The sequence below is a fragment of the Poecilia formosa genome, unplaced genomic scaffold (genome assembly GCF_000485575.1).
Source record: "Poecilia formosa unplaced genomic scaffold, Poecilia_formosa-5.1.2 Scaffold904, whole genome shotgun sequence".
Classification (NCBI taxonomy): domain Eukaryota; kingdom Metazoa; phylum Chordata; class Actinopteri; order Cyprinodontiformes; family Poeciliidae; genus Poecilia; species Poecilia formosa.
Window position 1 is genome coordinate 50,268 of NW_006800843.1, and position 13,386 is coordinate 63,653.

At 39.1% G+C, this 13,386-nt stretch overlaps 1 protein-coding gene across 1 annotated transcript in view; it reads left to right on the top strand.

Moving 5' to 3' along the window:
• LOC103132022 (solute carrier family 12 member 2-like) overlaps nt 1–13,386 on the top strand; it is a 61,390-nt gene that overhangs the window by 39,549 nt on the left and 8,455 nt on the right. Inside the window, exons 3-14 of the mRNA XM_016667102.1 lie at nt 1,113–1,208; nt 2,252–2,391; nt 2,527–2,637; nt 2,765–2,873; nt 3,007–3,131; nt 4,465–4,549; nt 4,634–4,791; nt 5,497–5,604; nt 5,734–5,857; nt 6,715–6,816; nt 10,371–10,526; nt 11,210–11,309. Of these exons, the coding sequence (XP_016522588.1) occupies nt 1,113–1,208; nt 2,252–2,391; nt 2,527–2,637; nt 2,765–2,873; nt 3,007–3,131; nt 4,465–4,549; nt 4,634–4,791; nt 5,497–5,604; nt 5,734–5,857; nt 6,715–6,816; nt 10,371–10,526; nt 11,210–11,309 (1,414 nt within the window). The remainder of the gene's footprint in view (nt 1–1,112; nt 1,209–2,251; nt 2,392–2,526; nt 2,638–2,764; nt 2,874–3,006; nt 3,132–4,464; nt 4,550–4,633; nt 4,792–5,496; nt 5,605–5,733; nt 5,858–6,714; nt 6,817–10,370; nt 10,527–11,209; nt 11,310–13,386) is intronic.

Genomic DNA, 13,386 nt, shown 5'->3' on the forward strand with positions numbered 1-13,386 from the left:
ATCCAGATTTGCCTCAATCTTTTTTATCACAGCCTGTCTCACAGTGTGGCATTATCTAAAATTGCACCAGTCAAACGCAATATGATGAACAACTAATCCGGTAAAGTTAGCCTTCCTGTGTTTACTCTGTAGACTCCAGTACAAAATGGACCAAAACACGTCATCAACCCATCGGTGAAAAAATGGCGACCTCCATGGGTGAAAAATACAACAAAAGATGTACATTCTGAAGCAATTATGAGTTTTGGCATATTACAAGCAGCAATTTTTTTGGTAATATAAAAATTGCAAAATATTTAGTCCAACATGTTCAATTAGCCCTGGATCCTTTTAAAGGGGTTAAATGGACAAACAAGTGTAAACTATTGTTTTGCTGCTTTTTTAAAGATATTTTACATTTTCAGATTACAGTTCTGGTCTAAGGGGGGCTGTGTGAGTTTAGGACCCAAAATTCTCAAAGCTAGACTCAGAAATTTTAACCTTGTTTGTCTGCTGGCAGAAATGAGGGCAAATCACTTTTCCCCTTGTTGCCTGAAAAAAAGGTAACAATGGTTATTTTTTCAGTTTTATAATAAGCTAACTTGGATGGATTCACTGACCTGTTTGGATTCAGGATATTCATTAGTCCTTCCTTTAGTCTAAAGGTGGAAGCAGGTCAGTTGGTGCCTTAAACCCTATATTGGATGCACAATGCTAAAGGGCACAGAGACGGGGCAGATTGCTGGACTCCACCTTTGAACAGTTTTATCGGTGTTGAACAGAAAAGGTTCAATAAGGGACTTTTTGTATGCACGTATGATATTGGTGATGTGTGTTGTCTGCATGTGAGCAGGACCAGATTTTACCACTGGTGTTAGAGAGCTGGTCTCCTGCATATATAGGAAACATTCTGGCTAAGTTACAGACCACTGGCATGTGGTATAGTTATCAATAGTCTGTTCAGAAGCCTACAGCCATCACACTAGCCCACAATCTGGGATTTTCCACTGTGATGTGAAAAATAATCTCTAAGTAACTACAGAGGGGTTTGATTGTGGGGAAGTGTTGTTAACACTTCATAGAGCTCTGACTGAAATGACTAACATGATACATCTTTGTGTTTTATTTTGCAGCTCTGGCCTGTGTGATTGTTGGCATGGCAACTGTTGTGACAACCATCACTGGCCTCTCTACTTCTGCCATAGCCACCAATGGATTTGTTCGAGGAGGTATTTGTCTTGTCCCAGTCTGCCTCTAGATTAACCTGGATTTGTAACACCCATTTAAATTGGTTAAAATTGTTAATATAAAGGAATTTGAAAGTGAGTTGAGTCTATATTGATTCTTTATTCGCAGTGGTAAATGTGGTTTGGTGCTGGGTGGAATGGCAGGACTTTGTAAATCTGGAGAGAAACTCCCATCTGTTTGCTCCCTGATTAGTTGGTTGGTTCATGTTGGTTCAATGGCCCCATGGGATTACCCCCTATTTTAAATTTTTACTGGGGGTACCTGCATGGCGTCCTTATGCTCAGTGCAGAGTGGGTTTGGACCATGCTTCTTGGAACTTCATGTACAATTGGAACCTGGTACAGGAGATATATATATATATATATATATATGACACAGAGATGCAGACATCATACTTATAAAGTGGTGTTGCGGTACCCATCAGAAACCCAGTAAACCAGTTTACTATGCAGTCTCCAACGAGGCCTCTTTGTGATGTTAAGCTCTTTTAGGTCTTCTAAAAGGCAGGCTAAGGCAGGCAGCTGATGTACAGTATCTGTTCCAGTTTGGATCCTGGAACTGAAATAGCTCTGAGTTCCTCACGTGACTTTTCTTTTCTGTTTGTGTGGTCATGGCGTTCTCTCTAGTGGGCTGGGTGCTGATGCAATAGCGAAAGTGTTTGACGATCGCTTTCACATCATAGACTGGGACTAGTGGGAGCTTGTAAACCTGAGTTTCCCACAGAGCATAGCAAGTTTGGACCCAGACTCAGTCTGACCTTGATCCACATTAGGTAGAATACATTTTTCGATGCCATGTGATTGTGATCATTGATCATCTCTCTGATTTTGATCCATTTTATGATGTAGAACAGTATTGCAGCATGAAACCACAAACAAATAGTTATGAGTAGACCTGTCGCAATAAGCAATCAGTTATTTGCATAATAAGTTAAAATGAGCTCATTTGCATAATTTCTCTCTCTTTCTTCCAAAAACTGGATGACTTGAGTCTTCAGTCTCACCATGTTTTGATCTCCATGCAGGAGGAGCGTATTACTTGATTTCGAGGAGTTTGGGTCCAGAGTTTGGAGGCTCTATTGGCCTGATCTTTGCTTTTGCCAATGCAGTGGCTGTGGCCATGTATGTAGTCGGCTTTGCTGAAACTGTTGTGGAACTTCTCAAAGTAAGTCTTTTGATTTCCTATGTTGCTCATTGTAAAGATTTTTTTTGTGATGACTTATTAGCAGATTCAGTTTTAATGCGAGTCACCTACTGATCATTGCATTTTTGATTAACATCTCCTTGAAATGTCTGTCAGGGTGTGGATGCGCTGATGACTGATGACATCAATGACATCCGAATCATTGGCACCATTACAGTAATTGTTCTGTTGGGTATCTCTGTGGCAGGAATGGAATGGGAGGCTAAGGTATACCTGTCAGCTGACACCAACAGTATAGAAACACAAAGTTTCTGGAAAACTTTCATATCTCTCTGTAACCCTCTGATTTCCATAGAATTCAAGAAATAACAATTCAGTCATTTGTTTTCTTTAGGCCCAGATCTTCCTGCTTGTTGTCCTTGTCACAGCTATTGTGAACTACTTTATCGGATCCTTCATTTCTGTGGAATTAAAGAAACCTTCAGGCTTCTTTGGATATGATGGTATGATCAGCCTGTGATTCTAAGTTCTTTTTTTTTTCTTTTTAACCAAACTTTAATTTTTCATATTCCAGATATTTACAGTGGTTAATAGCAGCAATTACAACTGCTCCTTGCACTTGTTTTTTAATTTCAGCTGAAATCATGTGGGAGAACATGGGACCAGACTTTCGAGATGAGACGTTCTTTTCTGTCTTTGCCATCTTCTTCCCCGCAGCTACTGGGATTCTGGCTGGTGCTAACATTTCTGGAGACCTTGCTGTAAGTCAGCCGGTGAACACTTTAAGAAAGTGCATTTCAGAGTGCTCTACATGATAAAAACACAAAAATACAAAGGTATAAAAGACATCACAACAATTGAGAAAACATCAAACGTCAAATGTCATTAATACACATCAAATATGTTAGTCAGTGTTTCATTTATTATGATTCAAAAGCAACTCTTAACAAGTGGCTTTTAGTCTTTATTTAAAGGAACTCAGTATTCCGGCTGTTTCGTTGTTTTCTGGAAGTTTATTCTGTATTTGTGGTGCGTAGAAGCTGAATGCTGCTTCTTCATGTTTGGTTCTGACTCTGATGAAGAGCAGAACCAGAAGACCTAAGAGGTATGGAAGGTTGATCCAACACAAGCAGATTTTTAATGTACTGTGGTGCTAAGCTGTTCAGTGATTTATAAACTAACACTATTTTAAAGTCTATTCTTGTACTCTGGAACTGGGCGATATGCTCTAACTTCCTTGTTTTAGTGAGAACCCCAGCAGCAGTATTTTGAATCAGCTGCAGCTGGAGGATTGATTTTTATTTTAAATTTTTTAGCCAGACCTGTGAAGACACTGTTGCAGTAATCAATGTGACTAAAGATAGATGCACTTAAGGTACACATAGGTGTCAAATGTCAGAACCCTACAACTGGGGGTGCACCGATTTATTGGCCAACAAATTTATCTGCGGTGATTTCCTTAAGTTTGGGAAATTGGTGGTCGGCTGATACTTGCACGTGAATCCAATCTTATCTATCTCAACAAAGGTTTAAAAATCAACCACTGTCCTCTTCTGCTCTCTTCTACGAGTAAGGTTTGACTGATAGACCGGTCCACCAGGTCATGTCTGCACATTTGCAGTAAACGGTAGTCACCATACTGTTGATAATTTTCTTGATATACTGAGCAACATTTCAGACAAAAAAAATTGGTATCGACCAAAATTGGAATTGGCAGTTTCAGGTTTTTTAATGATTTGGTTGTCAGTGATTGGCCAAATAACTGCAATCACTGCACCCTACCTACAACCTTCTTGTTGATCCAACAAGAAGGTTGGTGGATCAACCTTCAGAGTTTTATTTCAACTTTATTTTTAATCTCAGTCTAAAATAATTGTGTAATTAGCTATAAAACCTAATCATTAAAATTATTTAATCAAATTCCACTTTGCAGTTTGTTTTTTTTTTTGGTGCTGTTTGGAATGAGTTTCTAAACAAAATGAGCAATTGTATAAACAATAATTTCAATATTGTTTGTCATCCATGAGCAAACAGAGCTATTTCTGTTATAGCTGAGTCAATATTTGTAGGTTTTGTTGCATGTGTTTGTTGCAGGACCCACAGATGGCAATCCCCAAAGGAACACTACTTGCCATATTGATTACAGGCATTGTCTACTTGGGGGTCGCAGTTTCAACAGGTACACTCTGCTCTCCTGTTGGCAGTTTTCACCCCCTTTGTTTTGAGGATGCATCTTATGTGTGTTCTGCTTTTCTGACTTTAGGGTCCTGCATTGTGAGAGATGCCAGTGGAAATCTGAATGACACAATCACCACACAGTTCACTGCAAACTGCACTGGTGCTTCCTGCAAGTTTGGCTTTGATTTCTCTAGCTGCAAGAGCCAAAAAAACTGCCGCTATGGACTCCATTATGACTTCCAGGTATGAACCAGCATCAATAAAAGAACAATTTGTTAATGTTTTTTATTATGCTGAGAATTGGGTTAAACTCCAACCAAGCAATTCTCAAAGCACTATAATGTTTTCATTCTGTGTAAAAGGCCCAAATCAGAGAGACCTTAATACATACAGATACAAACAATGCTACCAAGTTGAACTTCCTGCTCTTTGTTCATGTGTGCTGGCAGGCCTATCCTCCTCCCTACTTGTTCAACTGGCCCACAGAACACTAACACTTCACAACAAACCCACACACATGCTCTGCTTGGCTATATTATGTAAATTACTTCATATCCATTGGGTGCAACACTTGTGATTGAGGACCAATCACAAGTGGTCCTCAATCCACTTATATTCCACTTGGGAGATATATCTTTATATCTCCCAAGATATAAAGCATCCCAAGATGCTTTATATCTTGGGAGAGATAAAGCATTAATTAAAATGGCAAATATATCGGATTATAAAATTACTACATATGGTCTATGGAAATAAGTAACACCGAAAAAAGGTTTTGAGGTTTTGTCATGCAAACTCCCTCAACCAACCCAGATTTTCCCTTGAATCTGGTTTCAGAATGAATGCACACAAAGTCACACTTGGCACATACAAATAGCTACATGAATTTGCCATGTATTTCCTAGATGGAAACATAAGAAAGTTGACTTTGTTTCTGTGTTGCTTTAGGTGATGAGCTTGGTTTCAGGTTTTTCTCCCATCATCTCAGCTGGAATCTTCTCTGCCACTCTGTCCTCTGCTCTGGCCTCTTTAGTGAGCGCGCCTAAAGTATTCCAAGTAAGAGTCAATCCATGCACCGGCATAACTAATACATTATGCTACTGCCAAACTGTTTATCCCTGTGTACGTATTAGTTCTATGTTCTTTAAGATATGAAATGACATAGCTTTTTTTTTTTTTTTGCAGGCTTTATGTAAAGACAACATCTACCCTTATATTGGAATATTTGCCAAAGGATACGGGAAGAACAATGAGCCTCTTCGAGGCTACATCTTGACTTTCGGCATCGCTCTGGCTTTCATCCTAATCGGTACGCCACTCTCGTTGCTTACTTTTGCATTTTTCACACTAACTTGTACAGCTAAAGTTTATGGTAACCATATCTGAATAACAATAGCTTAAAAGCATAAAAAGCTCATCAGGGGATTTTATACTTTCAAACTGTTATCATATCTCACTGGCTTCTGAAATAGTTTTAAATTTCTTATGTTCATATCTTAAATTGCTAAAAAAAATTATCTAGGAGTTGCATTTTAATCCACATTAGGTTTTGGTTAACAAAGCCTATGTGGCTTTAATTTTAATAACAATAGTTCCAAAATATGACACATTTTTTTGTGTCATCAGCCTGGAATGCTATAATGCTCTTTCACCAGTCTGCACAGATGGTCGGTCTCTCATCGGCACGCAGCAGCCAGACTTCTCACCAGATCCAGTAAAAGTATTGGCATCACCCGGTGGACTGTCCTGCATCCTAGTGGATTTTAGAATTTGGCTTAAAAGTTGTTGGCCAAGTTCTTGATTATTTGTGTCAGCTTTTAACTAACACTGCTGCTCGTAGCTCCCAAACCTAAAATCTTCCGTTATATTTAGTTGGACACTTGGGGGACCATCTGTGCAGGTCTGTTTTGCTGACTCTGAAGATGTTTTTAAAAAGTGTTTTCCCAGACTTGTTGCTTCTTAGGCTTGTTTTGACAACTTAACTGTGATTTATGTTGTACAGTGCTTTATGACTTTCCCCTCTAAAAAGAGGTTTTAACTTTTCTCTGGTATCCATTTTGTTTGAAAGTGTAGTATTTTTAATAACCCATCATACTGTTGAGTAAGACAGTTGGAGAGGAAGTGGAAATAATCCTTTTTATAAGTTTCTGTTTCTTCTGTTTCCAGCTGAGTTAAACACAATTGCGCCAATTATCTCCAACTTTTTCCTGGCATCCTACGCCTTGATCAATTTCTCTGTGTTCCACGCATCTCTGGCCAACTCTCCGGGTAAGATCAAAGTGCAAAAAGTGAAAACCAGCATAAAAACATGTTAAGCTAAGAATGTTAAACAATGTTGGAGGTTTTCTACACGTAATTTAATTACATTGAATTAGTGATTTTAAATTTGAAGTTAAATTGTACTAAAATGTAAATGTGATGAAACATTATCAAGAATTAAAGCGAGTGACTAGAGTATCAACTGATCCTAAGCAGAAGCATGCATTCCTACTGTTGACTCGCAGCCTATAAGGACTGGTGGGGATGATGACCATTATTGTGGAGTTTTTCCAAAGATCTTAGCATGGTCTAATAGGGATGCTCCGTTCAGGTTTTTTGCTTCTGATTCCGATCATCCACGAGGCCGATCTCTGCCGATCACTGATCTTAAGCAGACATTCCGTGTCAGAGTTCAGTGCCAAATGGAGGTTGAGCGGTGCTACGTCTGTGGAATATTACTACCAGTAGCAATTAGGGCTGTATAAATTATATTGATTCTACGATATTTATCGATTTTTTTATTATTTTTTTTCCCCTCCTTGGAAGATATTGATTTTTCATACGCGAGTACTGATACGTTAAACCATGCGTCTTTTTAACATGTCTGATTTGTGACGGCGCAGCAGCAAGACTCCGCCTCCCCCAGTTTCACTTCCAACTTGTGCTTAAAGTGCACATTATAAACTACACACCAGTTTTTAAATTGTGTTAATAGACCAAGTAAAACCAGAGTTGTGCTAAATTAAGTAAACCGTATTTTTCCAAATGTCAGAGAAATGTCAACAACCGGCTTTTCCAGTTATGCGACAGGGAATGAGCTTCCAAACGTAAAAAACGAAATGCAACATTAGATTCCTTTGTTTTTGGAAATCTCAAATCTTCAATAAATAACGATGGGCTGTGTTTTGTTGCTAAGAAACGAAGTAAAGTTGCGCAAGTAACTGTGAAAGAGAAGCAGAATGATGTAGCGGCGCAAATGGAGTAGCGACAAATACAGTGAGATCATGAAATTAATGCAAAGTTTGGATATTGGAGCGACTGGTGGCATCCACTTCGTAATTTGTTTTTAGCTCAGTGGTTTCTGTTCTGTATATAAAGGATTACCTGAAGAATCAATGTACAGCAGGTAGCGGCGCTCTGTTTTGAGCTAGAAGACGAAGAGGGGAAACCCGCAGCCGGAATCCACGGTGCTGTGAGGATTGCCATGATGACGATGGCAGATCGATCATTCTTATTGGCAACTGACGAACAGTATCAGAGACTGAGAGTACGATGAGATCCTGGTAGTCTGAGAGGCAGCTACTCGCCATTCCCCAGCCAGGGGAATGGCGACGCTGCGCAGCTGCAAGGAGTCGATCACTATGGGGTGAGGCAGAGCCACTTCCCCAGCAGCTAGTAGTAAACAGCTTATAGCCACGGCTAACTCTGGGAGTCAAGGTAGAAAAGCCTTATCCCCATAGTACAAAATACCTTTTTTCACCCCTCCACCTCCTCTCCACAATTATAACATTTTTTGGCATCTTATTTTGACCTATGATGTTTTGTCAAAAATTGCATACAAACAAATGAGGAATTGCCTTCATTTTCATGCTGATGTTATAAAATTGTGTTGCTTGCAATATTTTTTACATCAGTTTAATAAATGTACAGTATATATTGTCATTCTAAATTTTAAAAACCATTTGTTATGAATATTTGAGCGTTTCATAATGGAAAAAAAAATTACAATTTTTCCAAATCGGGTTTTGTTTTTCTGTGACTCAAAGTCCAAAATGCAGCCAAAGTACGTCCAAAAGAAAAACATAAATACAATCATTTGCATATTGAGAGTCTACAGAGGCTGATAATCTCCCCACTCAGCTCCCGGATCACTGTTGAAACTTTGAGTTTTATGTCAAATCCACATGAATTAAATGACGGAAACAAATTTTCTCACCGCATCTTTGATTCATTTTGTCCAGCTGTAGATTCTAAGTCTCAGTCCAATCAGAGTCGGGTATTGTGTAATTGGTGCTTTTAATCAGTTTTCAGCTAATTAAATCCAAGTCTATGGAACTCAAAATGTCACCAAAATCACTCTGTCTCTCTAAAATCTTTCAGAAAATTGTAAAAGTGCATTGACTCGTATCGAATTGTATTGTTTGCCCAATATCGTGATATGTTTTGTAACGTGAGATTATTGTATAATAATAATAATAATAATCTCACGATACGATACATTATATGATATCCAAGTATATGGAACACAAAATGTCTCCAAAATCACTCTGTCCCTCCAAAATCTTTCAGAAAATTGTAAAAGTGCATTGAATCGTATTGAATTGTATCATTTGCCAAATATCGCGATATATGTCAACACAGTTTTATAACATTGACATGAAAATGAAGGCAATTCCTCATTTGAGATTTGAGATTTCCAAAAACAAAGGAATCTAATATTGCGTTTTGTTTTTTTACGTTTGGAAGCTCATTCCCTGTCGCATAACTGGAAAAGCCAGTTTTTGACTGGGGGTGAGGGGGGAATCAATAAATATCGTAGAATTGATATAATTATACAGCCCTACCCCTGAGGTAATTTTCCACCGCAACAATCAAACTTCTCCATTCACTCAGTTCCACACAACAGGATTTGTTGACGTGTGCTTGCGCATTGTGAAGGAAAGAGGAGATGGCTGCACAGGCAGGCTGCGAAGTGAGATATAGGTTTGAAATGAAATTAATATACAATATGAAAACAAACGCAATGTCAAATCACATTCCTGACCATAGCTCTGCTGTTATGTTTTTGTTTGTCTTTCCTAAAATAACTGCAGTTTTGAAATACATTTTTTGGAGTTGAACTGTCTAATTTGTTATTTAAAATACGTTTTACTGCTGAGTAGATGGTATTTTATTAAGTTGTGCTCTTTCCTCCTTCTATATCAAATCCTGTGCAGACCAACAGGTACAGATTATTTATCCGTTTCTAATATCTGCAGCAGGTCATCTGGACCCAAATGGTACATGACTCATTTAGACAGAATGGTTTGTCCTGCATCTGGACCCACAAGCTGGAAAACCAGTTTTGTGTTCCGATCTCCCCCCCTCCAACTCCATCTCCCTCTGGGAACCATAAACCTTTCATGGGAAAATGAGAGATTCCGGTGTACCGTTTATGTCCTTTGGTTTGTTGTTGACTCTTTCTGTAACACACAGCAGTTATATGCCATCACTAAAGTCCGTCTAGCTTTGTGTTAAATGTTATCCTGTTAATAGCTGTTATAACCTTATAGTCCTGAGTCTAATAGCCTTCTAATTTTCATTGTTTAACCCAAGCATTTGTTGTCCATGCCCTTAACAGCTCTGTTTACTATTTTAGAGACCATGACCTTATATGGAGAACGGTGCCCCTTCTTCTTCTAATTCTAATTATTCTAATAGAATTTGCCCCAAGCTTAAAGAGAATATGTATCTTCGCTTCATTATATGATCTTTTTTTTTGTTAACTGCTAACTATCCCACAGCATCGTACATTCATGGCCCAAACTTTCTCTTCTTGTAATAAATTGTTGTTGCTACTCCAGGCTGGCGTCCCAGCTTCAAATACTACAACATGTGGGTTTCGCTTGCTGGAGCCGTGCTGTGCTGTGTGGTGATGTTTGTCATCAACTGGGCGGCTGCTCTACTCACTAATGTCATTGTTATGGCTCTCTACATCTATGTGAGTCACAAAAAGCCAGGTACGTTCTTGTTTTTGCAGATGTGACCAATAATATGATGTATTTCAGTAAAACTGTTCTCTGTATGCCATTCTCAGGACCTTTGCACTAAACTGCTTAAGATGTTTTGTTGTTTGCTAAATTTACATATAAACAATATCTAAATGTTCATATCAAGTGAACATTTAGAGGCAGAATATAATAGGATTGGATTTAAATTTAAATGTTTTTCTCCTTGGCTGTGGATCAGTAACAGTAGAGAACAAATATGCTTTTTTTTGTAAAGAAAAACACTCTATAATCAGCTCATAAAGTTCTGCTGACAGCAATATCAGTTCATCCTCTGAGAATGAGGACAGGAGATCAATCTCTCATTTCTGTGGAGTAAGACCGAATTGGACCAGACTCTCCAGTGTTCCAGAAAAGTTGTTCAGAATGTAGCTTTGCTGTTGGAAAACCAGAATTTGGAGGAGGAAAAATTTTTCCTAAGTAACATGAAGCACTGATCTGTACCCAGCTAAACACAAAGCTGGGAACACACACATGTGTTCACACAGTTTGACATGCAGCTACACACACAGAGTAGGCCTTTTCTCTGACTGTAGCGCTGCATGGGTCACATAGCCTTTAGCTTGGCAGACTGATCCATAAACACATTGACTAACTCCAGTGTGTTTTTTGCCTGCGTGTGTCCGCCTTTGCAGATGTGAACTGGGGCTCGTCGACCCAGGCTCTAACCTACCAGCAGGCTCTGACTCACACACTGCACCTCAGTGCAGTGGAGGACCATGTCAAGAACTTCAGGTATTGCAGAGGAGTTGCACTTACTCCCCCTAAACATCTAGAGTATTTTCAAAACATAGGATGGAGCATTGATATGAAACTAGAACTACAGATACTAGTTCTATCATATTCAAGAACAGTTTACTGTATATCTTTATTAAAATGCTTGTTAACATGCCAAATCTTTACATTCTTTTTCACTTTAATCTTTAAAAAAGCTGTTCTGGCAAGAAATCTACTGTACGTTGTTCTTGATGGAAATGAGACAATGTCGTTATAACAGAATATGTAAACTCCATGCAGAAAGATGCCAGGCTGGGATTTGAACCCAGGACCTTTCACCGTGCAGCATATTAGCTGTCTGTATTAGATATTTGCTTTTTAATTATGATGATTATGTTATGTTGTACTGCTAAGTTGCTTGTGATTAAAATTCATTAACTTGTTCAACAATCAGATTGTTGGTTAAAAGTAAGCAATGCTTGCAATAAAATGAACTCTAAATAACTCTCAAGCTGACGGCAAAGGAATACTTCCATTGTAGTTTGGTCCACTCAGGACAAAGCCTAGGCCACAGGATTGTCACCATACAAACATTTCAATCTTGTTACAGATACCAAGAGAAATGCTCAATATAATTTTTGGTCCAATGGCAACATTTTGTGAAGGAACATACTTCTTTCTAGTTGAGAACAAAAATATGATTAATTACAATATTGCAAAATGTTAGCTTCCTTAATTAGGGAAAAACCAATAAAAAGGAGATGATTAAATTATTGTTTTGAAAAATGTTAAACCAAAGAAGAGTCACTTTCCTGTTTTGCAAAACAGCAGACAAAATGTCTACACAGCAAACATTGCCAAAAATCCCACTTAGACTAAGTATTATCAGTCTGATATTGATGATCCGATGGCCATGAGTATGTTTACCACAATTGTGCCTTGGAAGCATCATAAACTAAGCTTAAGAATGGATCACCATTGATGACAGTAAAATTCAGTGCAGCCACCTGCTACTCCTCTGCCAGCTCAGGAGGCGAGCGGGGAGTGCATGAGGTAAAGAGAATGGGAATGGGAGTCGAGCTCGGGACAGCGTCTACATAGGGCACCTGCTTTAACCATGGCGCCATGCAGCACTCCTATTCCGGTATCCTTTGCCGGAGTTTGCAGTACCACTAGTTATCAGTACTACTTATAATTTCATACAATTCAAACTATCTAACAAACTCACCAAGTTCATCTTCTGAAAAAATCAGTTTTGTCACACAATTGCAACTAGCCACTTAAAAAGCCATTGCAGAGTAAAGAATTGTCTAGTCAACCCCTTATGTAGATATTTTTACCATAATTCCTCATCTTCACTGAGTGCTTCCATTTGGTTGTCAATTTGATGTTGATGCAGTAAATTTTACAACTGAGGAGCAAGTACAGAATCAATCTGTATTAAAGTACATTGTGTTCAAAACAAACATGGATGTGGCACATTAAAAACCTTTTAAGTCTAGACAAAAGTCTGGTTCATGTGGATGTATTCAGCAGCAGCGTTGTATAATTCGGGTCTTTCTGGAAACTTTGCTGAATATTTTATTTGCTACAGCAGGCATGTCCAAAGTCCGGCCCGGGGGCCAAATGCGGCCCGTGGTCAAATTTCATCCGGCCCGCAGCCTCTGTCATAAAATCAATAACGTCTGGCCCGCACGTAGAATTAATACATTGGGCAGCAGTAACGTTACCTGCATAGGGCGGAGCTTACACACTAAATGCTGTTCCTCATTTACCCACTAGAGGGCAGCAGCCCTGTGACTCAGACCATTTGCAGCTGGAGCTCATTGAGCTGCAGATTGACGCAGAGATCCGCGGTCGGCACCAGCAGCTTTTTCTCGTGAACTTTTACCGACAGCTGGATAAGCACAGGTTTCGAGAGATTCGGTTTGGTAAGAAAATGCTAAGCTTGTTTAGGTCAACGTTAGGGTTGCCACCTTATTTTCAGAAATCAAAATAAGGGACGCGTCGTCCTGGTCTCATAGGGGAAAGGGGGGCAGTTGGACGCAGGGGCGGATCTACTGGGGTGGCATGGGGTGGCAGTTGCCACCCCAAA